Source organism: Phyllopteryx taeniolatus, chromosome 1 (genome assembly GCF_024500385.1).
Source record: "Phyllopteryx taeniolatus isolate TA_2022b chromosome 1, UOR_Ptae_1.2, whole genome shotgun sequence".
NCBI classification, from domain to species: Eukaryota; Metazoa; Chordata; class Actinopteri; order Syngnathiformes; family Syngnathidae; genus Phyllopteryx; species Phyllopteryx taeniolatus.
Genome location: NC_084502.1, coordinates 14,494,129 through 14,507,214, shown reverse-complemented (window position 1 = coordinate 14,507,214; position 13,086 = coordinate 14,494,129). Strand labels below are relative to the sequence as shown.

General features: G+C 42.8%; 1 protein-coding gene across 3 annotated transcripts in view; it reads right to left on the bottom strand.

The window, feature by feature from the left end:
- The window catches only part of lrp1ab (low density lipoprotein receptor-related protein 1Ab), a 108,038-nt gene extending 103,251 nt beyond the window's left edge, over positions 1-4,787 (bottom strand). Inside the window, exon 1 of one of the 3 annotated variants that reach the window (XM_061774280.1) lies at positions 4,147-4,787. In XM_061774280.1, the coding sequence (XP_061630264.1) occupies positions 4,147-4,219 (73 nt within the window). In that variant the 5' untranslated portion in view covers positions 4,220-4,787. The remainder of the gene's footprint in view (positions 1-4,146) is intronic. The other 2 variants (XM_061774259.1, XM_061774268.1) reach the window with 2 other exon arrangements.
- Positions 4,788-13,086: the final 8,299 nt, after the last annotated feature.

The window sequence follows — 13,086 nt, the reverse complement described above, 5'->3', positions numbered from 1 at the left end:
AATCCTAATTATTTGAGTTATTCAAATAATCGTTGCAGCCTTAAAATGTTTATGAGGGATGATGAACTTTTACCAGCAGATGTTCGCAATGTCAGTTCTAAAGGAAAAGTAAGGCCAGGTCCTATTAAAAGGGTCACGCAAACAAAGTTTTGGCTTCTCAGGAATTCAGAGTCTTTAGCCTCTGACCCACATTCACACTTATTACCACAGGCATTGTGACGCTCCTAAATGCCGCTGAGGTCAATTATGCAAGTTCGGTAATTATAACGCCACCTTGGATGGGAATCTTGAATTAATACTTCCAATTAGGACACAAACATGACACAAAAGGCCTCAAAGCAGTCTTAACAATTAGGTCCAATGCAAACCAGAGGTGTACCTCATCAATCAGAATTTTCATGAACAAACACAGAGGGAGACCTCCTCAAAGGTTCTATATGTAATGTGATCCACTGGAGCAGGACAGCCACAAATTGTGTCTTTACAACGAGACTTTACAAAGATAATTAAGTTTAGTTTTGTTTGATGCAGTTATTCACACTTTACAGTAATGTCAGTTCATGTTTTAGCCAGCCCATTTACTTACAGCAGAGGGAAGAATAGTAGAAACACTGTAAAACTAAACTGGCTTTGATACATCGGGGGAAGTGCTGTATATTACCACTGAAGTTGTCTGTCAGCAAACGATGGAGTCTATACCAGCTGACTTTGGCTGAAAGGCGGACTACACCCTGGACATGTCGCTGGTCAATCACAAGATGATCGTGAGGAGCACAATTAGGAGGAACCGATCAAACGTCAGCAGCACAAAGGAATATGAACCAATATAGTGTATACTGCCTAATGCTCCTTCCATTGAAGTTGATTTTTGGGACATTCGGTGGAGAGTTATTATACAATTAATGTATAATATTTTTGTCCAGACGTTTAGCTGAGGTATTTGGGAGGGGAATGAATGAGAATTAGCTGCAACCATTTTGTTTAGTCCTACCAAAAAGATGCAGGGAAAAGTACCGTAATTTCTCGTGTTTAATCCACATTTGTTTTCCCCAAAAAATTATCAAAAGTCAATAGTGCGCATTATACATAGATATAGGGGCAAACGGAAACAAATTTTCACATTTTATAAATCTATGCCGCCATCTAGTGGTTATGAAAAAGCTGTACAATTTCATTCCAAAATGCCACCGCCACCTAGTGGTTATAAAAAATTGGAGCCTACACTTTCATTCCAATATGACAGGGATACGTACGTACGTATGACTGCATATATGTAAAGTTGTGCCAATAAGTTTACATATCCTGGCAGAATTTGTGAAATATTTTTTGTTAAATATGACTGATAACTGAACAACAACCATTAATTTCTTTATGGTTATATTTTGTTTAATGATAATGCTTTTCTGAAATGCCTGACCATTTAATTTTAATCCCATTCAAATAAAATTAAATGTTTCGCCTGGTCCATGTTTTCTTTAAAGAATTGTACCAGTCCTACAAATTCTGCCTGGGTAATCAAAATATGAGCACAACTGTGTTTTCTAATTTGCTAAATAAAAGTAGGGCTGTGAATTTCAAAATAAAAATTCAAAAAACGATTACATGTTCAAATAAAGTGCTTAACTTCAGAATAACTATTTGGGAAAAAAACTAACAAAATGCAGATAATACTACATGTTTTGATCATATGGGTAGAAGCAAAATTGTAAAAATGCATTATACATAGGTAGAAGGGTTTTACAGAATTTTTAGGTCAACTTTGGGGGTGCGTATTATACATGGGTGCGCATTATACATGAGAAATTACGGTAATATAAATATTATAAAAATGCATTTTTTTTGTTCTTTCAGCAAAGATAGCCTTGTTATGAATTAACAGATACACACTGGACGTGTTGCAGAGGTCTATAGTTGAGTTTGGCATAGTCAAAAAGACTTTGCAAATCCGTAGCTACATTCTTCCTATCCACAACTGACATTTAATTCTGAGTAGTCAGATTCATATTGTGGATATCTCAAACTGGAGTTACAGATATCTACAATTCCGTTGCAGATATCCGTATTCACTCGCGGATATTGGCAGCTAGATCGTAGATATATATGATAAACTGCATACAAATGAACGGTAAAAGTAACATAATTTGTCCTAGACGAAATGACATTGTGGATATCTGTAATTCAGTTTTGACTAAACTGAATTATAGATCTGTCATTTTGACTAGTCACAATTTTGTTACAGATATCTTGAATGAAAATTCCATCCATCCATTATCTGTACCGCTTATCCTCACAAGGGTCATGGGCGTGCTGCATGTCATCTTCAGGCGAGAGGTGGGGTACACCCTGAAATGGTCGCCAACCAATCGCAGGGCACATATAAAGCAACAACCATTCGCACATACCTACTATATTGAAAATCTAATAAGGATAAGGCAGAAAGACATTGTTGATATCTACAATGTTAATTCCAGGTAGTCAAATTTAGCTTTTAAATGTCGAATCCGCTTGCCATTGAGCAGTGTGCACGATTTTAAGAATTGTCAGTGTACTGTATGTGATGGAGGAATTATGAGGCTTTCTACAATGAAAACACCATTTTTAATTTTCCACTTTATTAACGTCAATTCCACTTAAATTCCAATGGAAAGTTCCCAATTTTGAAACTTCCCAGATTCTTGCAATCTTCCATCCCTTCATTCATTTTCTATACCACATGTCATCATAATCCAGATTAAACCAAATATGGTGAAATGAGGTGACCATTTTAATGTTAATGATTTAAATGTTGAAGTCTAAAGACTACAGTATCTGCTTTAAAAAAAAAAAAAAAAAAAAAAAATTATCTCATAGTTTGAGGCATTTCATTCAGAAAACCACACACAAGACTGTCAGTCCTGTGCTAGACTTTACGCAGCACATTTTCTGGCCAGAGTGTGCATAGAGACCACACTTTTTACAACCGTGATAACCCCACAAGGAAAAGCCGTCTGTTCGGAATTGAACCGTTTTGACTTTTTGACCTTCCTCTTGCTAATCCCCTCTCATTCATAAAATACATCTGTGGCCCATGTGCTTTATCATTCAGAATTTGGACCAGTTCACGTTGGTCTTTGGATTTCATATTCAAATTTGAATCAAACACCCACCGGGCGAAGTTGGCCAAGTGCACAAACAACAGCCATAACATTTCTAGCCGCCGACTCCTTGTGTGATGTAACCATTGTGTACATTTCTACAAATTCTAAAATCTAACTGAGGTTTATGTTGCTTTTCAGCAGGTCCCTCGCCCTCAAATCCAAATTGGATTAATGGTCTCCCTGTGTCCAGATGTTACATACTGATGGAGGAGATGGGAGGGGCTTTGTGACTTTTGTAACCTCAGCTATGGCTTTCATTGGGAAAAACCTTCCCTTGATACAGCATGTAGCTTATATAATATCGAACGACGCGGAAATCTGTCTTTAGAGGACATATGGAAGCAATGCAATGTCACATTACAAATATGCAACACCCTGTGAATGCATAGACCCACACTGACTTCTCTACACAGTAGTTGAAGCACAGCCTTCCCTTGCAATCCAAACTATCCTGCATCCAGGTTAGCACGCTGTGGAGGACTGCTCATAAGCACATTACATTGTCATCCAATGCTCACCTACAAGCTGAGCAGCTCAACAGGTCGATGAGGTTCAAATCTCGTTAGTCGAATCAAGGATGATGCAGGCTCAGTCTTTTATGGCACACAGTGCTGTCATTGACACCTCAGGTAACGATAACCATCATTCATAAGGAACACACATGTTAGCTACTTTAAGGGGGGGGGGGCAAAAACATACACAAGGAGGATACAGTATGTCGGTTGCCTTGTTCTAGCCGCTCATTTGATCAATTCAATCATGGTCTGCTGTTCTTTACAACGTAGGCCCTTAAATCAAATCAGATCAGTTCGAGGCCGAATGCTTCCTACTGTGCACCACTTTCAATGATGAATGAATCGATCGTAACAATTGGAAGGAGGCTGCATGCGTGCGTGCGTGCGTGCGTGCTGCACAGGCCTGCGTTTAGATAGGTGCTATGTGCACAAAGTAAAGTGCTCACGCTTTGGTCGGAGCATGACAACGCCGGAGGAGCCAACAGGCTTCTTACCTTCAGCTGCACCGTTCGGAGCGATGACCCCCAGGCTGAGTAGAAATCCCAAATAGAGCCAGCTCATCGCCATCTCCTGAGCAATTGGGAAATGAGCGGTGTGTTGTGGACGACTTGGCTGGATCTCTGAGCCCAAAGTAGTCCGACCTAGCACCTCATCAGAGCCGATGATCCGGGTGGGTTCCTTCGGCTGCACCCTCAGCCCAGCACGCCTCTTCTTCTTTTTGTTTTTTTCCTTCTTCGAGGCGGGGGGAATCAATGGAGTACCAGCTGACGCTAGACGAGGCGTTACAGCTGTACTCTCATGTACAAAAAAAAAATATATATATATATATTGGAAAGGACGCTCAGCATTCAAACATGATGCACAGCGTGGCTCCTCTCAGCACACACCACCACAAGCTCGCTCGCTCGCTCTCACACGCATACACGCGAGCACACCGGCTTCCCTCACTGGATTCTGCAAATAAAATCAGGGGCAAACGCAAATTCACCCGAAAGAAATGGCGCTTTGGTCCCCGGAGCGCCAAACTGTCTCCTCAAACGTGCAACCGCATGAGTGGATGCTAAGTGTCCAGCTCCGAGCACCGTGGACGAGTGCGTGACGTAACCAGCTTGATTCCACACAAAAACGGGAGAAGTGAGCGGCGGAGGGCGTCTGCGCATGCGTCAGCACACCTCCTTTTTCTCCTATTTCGTGCGCTTTTTTAGCCCACCGTCGCGGGAGGACCGCGGGAGTGGGCTGGGGTCTCACTTCGGGATGAGTCTCATCCCTGCACCCATGTGGATCGTATTCATTCATTGTATTGTTTTCCTTTGAAACTTTAACAAAATGAGAAATCCTAATCCTTATTTTTAAGAAGGCTACAAATTCAACGTATTTCTATTCGTGTCCTGTGACATTTACTTTTACCAACACATTGCCAAACTACAGTCATTCAAAAGTAAAAAAAAAAAAAAAAAAAGAAAAGAAAAAGAAAAAGTCTGATAAACGGAAGCGCTGCTTTTCATGACAAATGGCTCTCCCTGGTGGTCATAAAAGGTAGTTGGAGTAATATACCTGCCACTTTGGGGTTTGATTGCCTTTTTGCCAAATAAATTACTATTAACATAATATTCAAACAAGCAATCTGGGTTTTGTGGCTTTTTCATGAACAATTTAATCCTCGCTAAGCATTTCTCGCACGAAGCAATAACGGATCTGTATTTCTAATTCGATGTGCCGAATAAACTGGAATAAACAGAGTCGTAACATTACTTGAGGACAGCAGCGCTTAACGGGAATGCAAGGACATGACACGTAAAGTTTCTTATTTGTTAAAAGAAAATATATGTATGACAATGTTTTTCATGTTGCATTATTGTATAAGTCAGAGACACTAAAGAGAGGGTAATTAAATGTATATCTCATTTTAAATCATTAATCAAGATGGGCATTTAATCAATCTGCAACAAAACATTTATACTAATTTAATTTTAGAGTTGTTATGCGATTGGCCCCATTCAATCTACGTTTTTTTTATACCTCAAATGAAGTATAAATATAGTCACAAAATTGAGAGATGGCAAAATTTGCACATTTTATGTATTCGGTGCATGAAATATATTTAAATATTCAACTGCAGCTCAATGTAATCTCACTGCACCATCGTACAGTAATCTTATTAGTGAATACACTCTCTGTAGAGCAGTTTTCAGTAATGTGAACCTGCAGGGGGCACTGAATACTTACATAAATGAGAGGTTAGGTTGTGTGTGCTCACTTAAAATACAAAATACAATCTTTTTGGGTTGTTTGTATGTTGCATGTCATTTGAGAGAGATGTGATGATTTATGGCATTAATTTCAAGGAGAGCATGAAAGAATCTTTATTGATAATGATCACAAATACATTTTCGTGCAGATTGCGCCCCCCGCTTTTCACTGGTATTTAATGGCGGCGGGCAAAACCACAGGTGAGTGTTTGAGACAGTGATAGGAGGCTCAGTGCCATTGGTGTGGGGAGCGAACAATGCTTTTTGGCTCTTTTCTGTTCACTGCTGTTTATTCTGGGCCTAAATCACAAAGGAGAATCTGAAGTATGTGGGGAATCTGTGGGGGAGGGGGGGTGGGGGGTGGGGGGGGGGGGGGGGGGGTTAACAAGTCAGTGATATTTCTAGAATCCCAGAATATTTTGTCCACACAACACACGGATAGTTGTGGTCATATGTTATTTTAAGGAACCGGTGCCTGATATTTATGCGACTTTTAGGGGGTCACTGCAGGTCACATTTTTTTGTTTGACGTTGTTGTCGCTCCTCTGCGTCAACACAGTGAATCAACAGTTGCTGGTGTCGCTGCAACCTGAGAGCGCCCTCTTTGTCATGAGGAGGCCGACGCCAGCATGTTGTGTGGGAGACGGCTTGAAAGAGCGCCAGCGTAAACACTCCCAGACCACATGTTCTCCCAGGGCAGAGGGGCTGGCCTCTCTCCAGCCACATCTGCACACAATCCCCCATCTTTTAGCCAGTCAGCCAGCCAAGGAGGGGGGGCAGGGGTGGAAATGGAAGAGAAGCGTTCCCATTCCCAGACAGGAAGAACCTGCTTCTTCTTCTCCGATTGTGGTGTCAAGGATGAAAGTGATGACATCTGGCATAGTCTATGGAATAGGAGGCAAATCAACAGAGATCCGCGACTGACCACCACACCTGACCACCCAATCTTTGTAGATTGCAGCAAAAATCAAGCTCCTGATTTTCAGCCACAAACTGCAGCTCGAGCTGCACTGCATGCAGTTATTTGTGTCATTACTCATCAGAAACCACTCTGGCATGCTCGTTCTTTCAAAAAAATACAAATAAAAAAGAATCAATCTGCTTCACATTATGCCTAAATCTAATTACATATTGACTGCCCACCCGCCTTGCCTTCCCTCCCACTGTTCAGTTTGCTCGTGAAGTGTGGTGTGGGGCGTGTTTTCAGAGCAAGGCAATTACTGAGCAAGCTATGCTGACAACACCTGAGGAATGTCGAGCATGTACGAGCAGCCTGTGTTCTCCCAACCGCCACCCCCCACCATCACCCTCCCAGCCCACCTAAGTAAACCCTCCCCCATACACAAGTCCCTGGCAAGCGTTCCTCATCCACCAGCAAAGATCCACTTGACATTTTCATAGCAGTCTGGATTGGTAGATACCAGCAAGTGTTGCGTGGTGTTGACACTGTTTGACCAGTAGAGACATACAGTGGATTTTTCTCCTTTGAACATCTTGATCAACTTGAGTTTTGCTTGGGTTATTAAACTCCATATAAAGTGAAAATAAATGTCTTCTAAATTTGACACATTACATTGAAGGGTGTTGTTGAGAATTTCATTTTACAAAATTGCCAAGTATATAAACGGAGTCTTCAAAATTGTGGGGAAAAAAAGTCTCTCAAATGCACTTATGCCTACACATAACTAAATATTTGAGAAAATATATTGTCTTTAAGCTTCGGGTGGCTTTTCAACGTGCTCTAAAGCGGCCGTGCCAGCGCAAAGCCCCTGTCCACGTTGGCTATCTTGTAATTATTATTATTTTTGTTTTCATTACTTCGCTCTCCTGCCTTCTCTCCATGATGTGCGTGCACTCACAGCCAACAATGAGGCACTGTAAAGCGGCCACACCAACCCAAAGCACCGGTCCACACGCTTGCTGTTGAGTTTGATTTAAAAATAAAAAATAAAAAAAACCCACACACACAAATTTCATCCCTCCTACGTTTTCCACCTTTCTTTGTGTGATGTGCGCACACTCACAGCCAACAACTAGGCATTCTAAAGCAACCATGGCAGCGGACGATCCGAAGGGAAGATGCACTTTCGGGATGAAGGCATAGCTAGCTAGCTCACTGCACATCGCAATTCCGCCGGATAAGCGCTGATGGGAATGAAAGTACAGTACAAGCGCTGATCCCAGTACCACCTGGAAGGCCCTACTATTCCGTGTGTGTGTGTGTGTGTGTGTTTGGGTGTTGGCTGGCTCAGGGATTCTGCAGACTGTGAATCCCTCCCCAAACTGTCCTTGAGCTGTTGCGGAGCTCATAGCCCATCTGGCTGAATGCTCATATCAAAAGATAGCATAGATTGAAATCAGGGGGAGTGAAGTCTGAATGACCTCATTGCGATGTGTAAACACTCCTGTCGAAAAAGTGTCAATACTCGTCAGTGTGATATTATTCTTCCCACACTCACAAAGGTCTTTTTTTTTTTTTTTTTTTTTTTTTTTTATATTGCTTCACTTGGCTTAGTGTAAAGAATAATGACTGGATGGACATAAAATGTTTACCTTGAATGACCTTCAAGCTGGATGTTTGAGAATGGCTTCCAACAAACAGTACATTGTGGCCAGATGTGATATGATTTTTTTTAGCAGGCAACCTTTCTCGTCACATATTCATAGATGACATATTGTTGTGCATGTGTCTGCATGCGGGGGCATTTTCCGTGCAGGGGTCATTTGGATCACCCCACAGTTTTTACAGTCTGTCCCCCATATATATATAAATGTTTGAAAATCGAGAGGTTAGTATATCCGCTTCACAGTTCTGAGATTAGGGGTTCCAATCCGGTTTCCAGCCTTCCTGTGTGGGGTTTGTTTGTTTTCTTGTGTGAGTTCTTGGCAGCACTTCTTTGGCAGCTTGGTTGTCTGTGTGTCTACAATTGGCTGGCAAAACACCACTGGCTAACGGATAGCAAAGATGTTACAGTAATTATAAATCTTCAGACAACTGCTACTTTAACACACTCGGAGGGCCCACGCATATAAACAGAGCATACAACCATGCTCACAGCAATATATTCTCTCTGTTCTGTTGGAGCAACCAATATTACTGACCTAAAACAAAAAAAATAGGTTGTGTTCTGAGTTGGTTTCAGTGACCCACTCCATTATGTAAATATGAAAACGAGAAGAGAGGACTTACCTTAGGTCTACCCATGTTCAGAGTAATTAGTTTGATGATGTCATTTCTGCTGAGCGATAAAGCTCACATTTTTGCATCAATGGTTCTTAACATTGTTGATGGTACTGAACCCCACAGTTTAATACATGATTTTTGTTCATGCTTTGTAATTGGAAAAATAAAATACATCTACATATAATTGTTTTATTATTATTCAAAACGTGGGTATATATATTTTATTACTGCACAAAATGAGCCACACCTCATTTGCACACCAAATCAGTGTTCAAAGAATTCAAAAAAAACATGAATTTCACCCCAAAAAATAAAAAATAACTTTTGCTGTTGCCTTAAAAAGACAAGTTTAGAAATCTGTAGCCTCAACTTGGCAAGTGCCTCGCTCATATAATTTTTGCAACAACAACAACAACATTCCTTTATTTATTTTTTTATGTCTACCATTCGCAAATAGTTTTGAATGCAGAATGTAGCCAATGATGGTCAAGTGGAGCGTGAGCTCACAAATCATACGAATGAGGTGAACGGAACAGACACGCACCCGGTGCCTGTGTGTGTCTTGATGTCCACTGAATCCCTGTGACTGAGTCACCGTATTCTCAATACGTAACACAGTATGCCTTGCGATACGAGTGACTCGACTTACGAGTTATGTGAGAAACAATGGCACACTGTCTACAGTATGCTTATTGCACATTGTTTATTTTCCATCTTCTTCTTAGTCTATTTACCTGTATATTTGAATTTTTGTTTTTACCATCTATGTTTCATGTTGTACCACTGGACCGAGAAAACGTCCTAGTTGGGAGTGTACCTTCCACTGACAACAGCAATAAAAACGATTCTGATTCGTCCTGAGAGTTTTTTCGAGAAATCGAAATGAGCGCTCAACTTTACAAGAAGCAGCAGATAGAATTAGTGATCAACGAAAAATTGTGTACGGACGTCACGGTGCTCAGCACACACTGCAGCCCGCATTTGGAGTAGCTATTTTTAAACTGTAAACCATTCTACTCGCCACGTGAGTTCGCATCATTCATACTGGCTGGAGTCTACATACCACCTCAAGCTAACACGAACGCCGCACTGCTAACGCTCGCCAAGCTAAGGAGGACGCATATCAGAGCGGGGACAGGGCCCTGTATAATCGAGCTAGAAACCAGCTGACTAAAGAAATTAACATTGCAAAGAGGAACTATGCAGCAAAGTTGGAAAAACAGTTTAGCGCAAACGACTCTAAATCAGTCTGGCATGCATTCCAATCGCTGACTAATTACAAGCGACGATCCCCCCAAGCTGAGAACAATAGCACACTAGCCAACGACTTGAATACCTTCTACTGCAGATTTGAAAAGCACAGTTTCACACCACACACCAACCCGGCCGCACCCGCGACCACAATCACACCTCTGACTTCTGCGTTAACCATCCATGAACAGCATGTGAGACGCATCTTCAAACAACAAAAGATTAACAAAGCGGCAGGCCCGGACCATGTGTCCCCATCCTGCCTCAAAGTCTGCGCGGACCAGCTCGCTCCAGTCTTCACTCAGATCTTCAATAGATCTCTGGAAATGTGCGAAGTTCCATCCTGTTTCAAACGCTCCACCATCATTCCAGTCCCCAAGGAACCTGCAATCTCGGGTCTGAATGACTACAGGCCTGTCGCTTTGACATCTGTGGTCATGAAGTCCTTTGAACGTCTCGTGCTGGACCACCTCAAGAGTGTCACAGGTCCCCTGCTGGACCCCCTGCAGTTTGCCTACCAAGCGAACAGGTCTGCGGATGATGCAGTCAAGATGGGACTGCACTTCATCCTAGAACACCTCGACAGTGCAGGGACCTACGCGAGGATCCTGTTCGTGGACTTCAGCTCAGCGTTCAACACCATCATCCCTGAACTCCTTTCATCCAAGCTTCTCCAGCTCAGCGTCTCACCTGCCATCTGCCAGTGGATTTACAGCTTTCTGACGGGCAGGACACAGCAGGTCAGGCCGGGGGAGGCCACCTCATCCACACGCAGCATCAGCACTGGGGCGCCCCAAGGTTGTGTCCTCTCTCCGCTGCTCTTCACTCTCCACACGAACGACTGCACCTCAGCGAACCCGACTGTCAAACTCCTGAAGTTTGCAGATGACACCACTGTCATCGGCCTCATCAAGGACGGTGACGAGTCTGCATATCGACAGGAAGCGGAGCGGCTGGAGCTGCGGTGCGGCCGACACAACCTGGAGCTGAACACGCTCACGACTGTAGAGATGATCGTGGACTTCAGGAGGCATCCTTCGCCACAGCTGCCCCTCACGTTGTCCAGCTGCCTTGTGTCAACCGTCGAGACCTTCAAGTTCCTGGGAATTACAATCTCTCAGGACCTGAAGTGGGAGACCAACATCAACTCCGTCCTCAAAAAGGCCCAGCAGAGGATGTACTTCCTGCGGCTTCTGAGAAACCACGGCCTGCCACCGGAGCTGCTGAGACAGTTCTACACAGCGGTCATCGAATCAGTCCTGTGTTCTTCCATCACAGTCTGGTTTGGTGCTGCTACAAAAAAGGACAAACTCCGACAGCAACGGACAATCAAAACTGCTGAAAGGATTGTCGGTACCCCCCTACCCACTCTTGAGGACTTGCACTACTGCCAGAACTAAGACAAGGCCGTGCAAAATCCTCTCGGACCCTCCGCACCCCGGTCACCAGCTCTTCCAGCTCCTTCCCTCAGGTAGGCGCTACCGATCAAAGCAAACTAGAACTAGTAGACATTCCAACAGCTTCTTCCCTCTTGCGATCAACTTCTTAAACACCTAACCTATAATTCCATTACAACAAGCTGGCAATTTTTTTTTGACTTGAGTTCGTTGTCACATTTCTGTGGGGCCAATTATGTAATACTCGTGCACTCACTGTAGTTGTCTCGCCATGCTGCACTATTTGCATATACTGGCCACTCATGCCAGAGTAGCATCTGCTCCATTTGCACACTGATTGAGGAGTATCTGTAACATTTGCACAACCAACATTGTCCCAGATGATCGCACTACTCGTCACTTTAAACCGCATACACTCTTTGAAGTCTCAGCCCCCTTTGCACTATGGTCATTGCACCGGACTATTGCAATATTAGTCATTCCAACTGCTCCAAGTGCTCGAGGACTCTGCATCTTTTTGCACAATTGTTTTTTGTCAATGTCTTGATGTCTCCAAAGTGCTCTGTAAATTGACTGTCTGTTGTACTAGAGCGGCTCCAACGACCGGAGACAAATTCCTTGTGTGTTTTGGACATACTTGGCAAATAAAGATGATTCTGATTCTGATTCTGATTCTTCCAAAAAGTCTTTAAGCTGTTTATTGCCACTCCCAGTTGAAGTTTACTGTCAAACTAAACATCAAACAAAGACAATTACACGTTGTGTATTTGTAACGACCACCTAGCTTAGAATTTGAGTCTGCTAGCTTAATGCTAATGGGAAACGCCATAGTCCTGCTAACAAATAGCATCTATATTGCAGTGCTATCATCCGTTAAAGGTCAGAGGACAAAGATTTAAACATTTTTCTTGATAACTCTAGAACCCCTTTACACACCACCACTGCCATTTCGAAGTGATTATATGGCAGACATACAGAAGTTAAATCGATATGATGCAGAATGCGCCTTGTGCTTTTTGCATCCCGCGCCTTCCGGTCTTCGTCTCTTTCCGGCGCTGTGACGTCACACAAGCCAAACATCCTGTTCATTTGGTGCTGTGTGCTATTGTTGCATGCTGTTGTTCCCATCCTAGTATATTAGTTGTCGTATGATTTAACGATGTCACGATGGCTTATTGTGTGGCATTTGGTTGTACAAATGGTTCAAGCAGCGGCAAGAGGTTTTTTTTTTTTTTTGGCTTTCCAAGTGAAGAAGGAATACGTGACCAGTGGATAGTGAAAGTCACTCGACAGGGGAAGAAACGTGGTCAGCTATGGGTGCCTGGCAAACATTCCAAACTGTGCTGATCACTT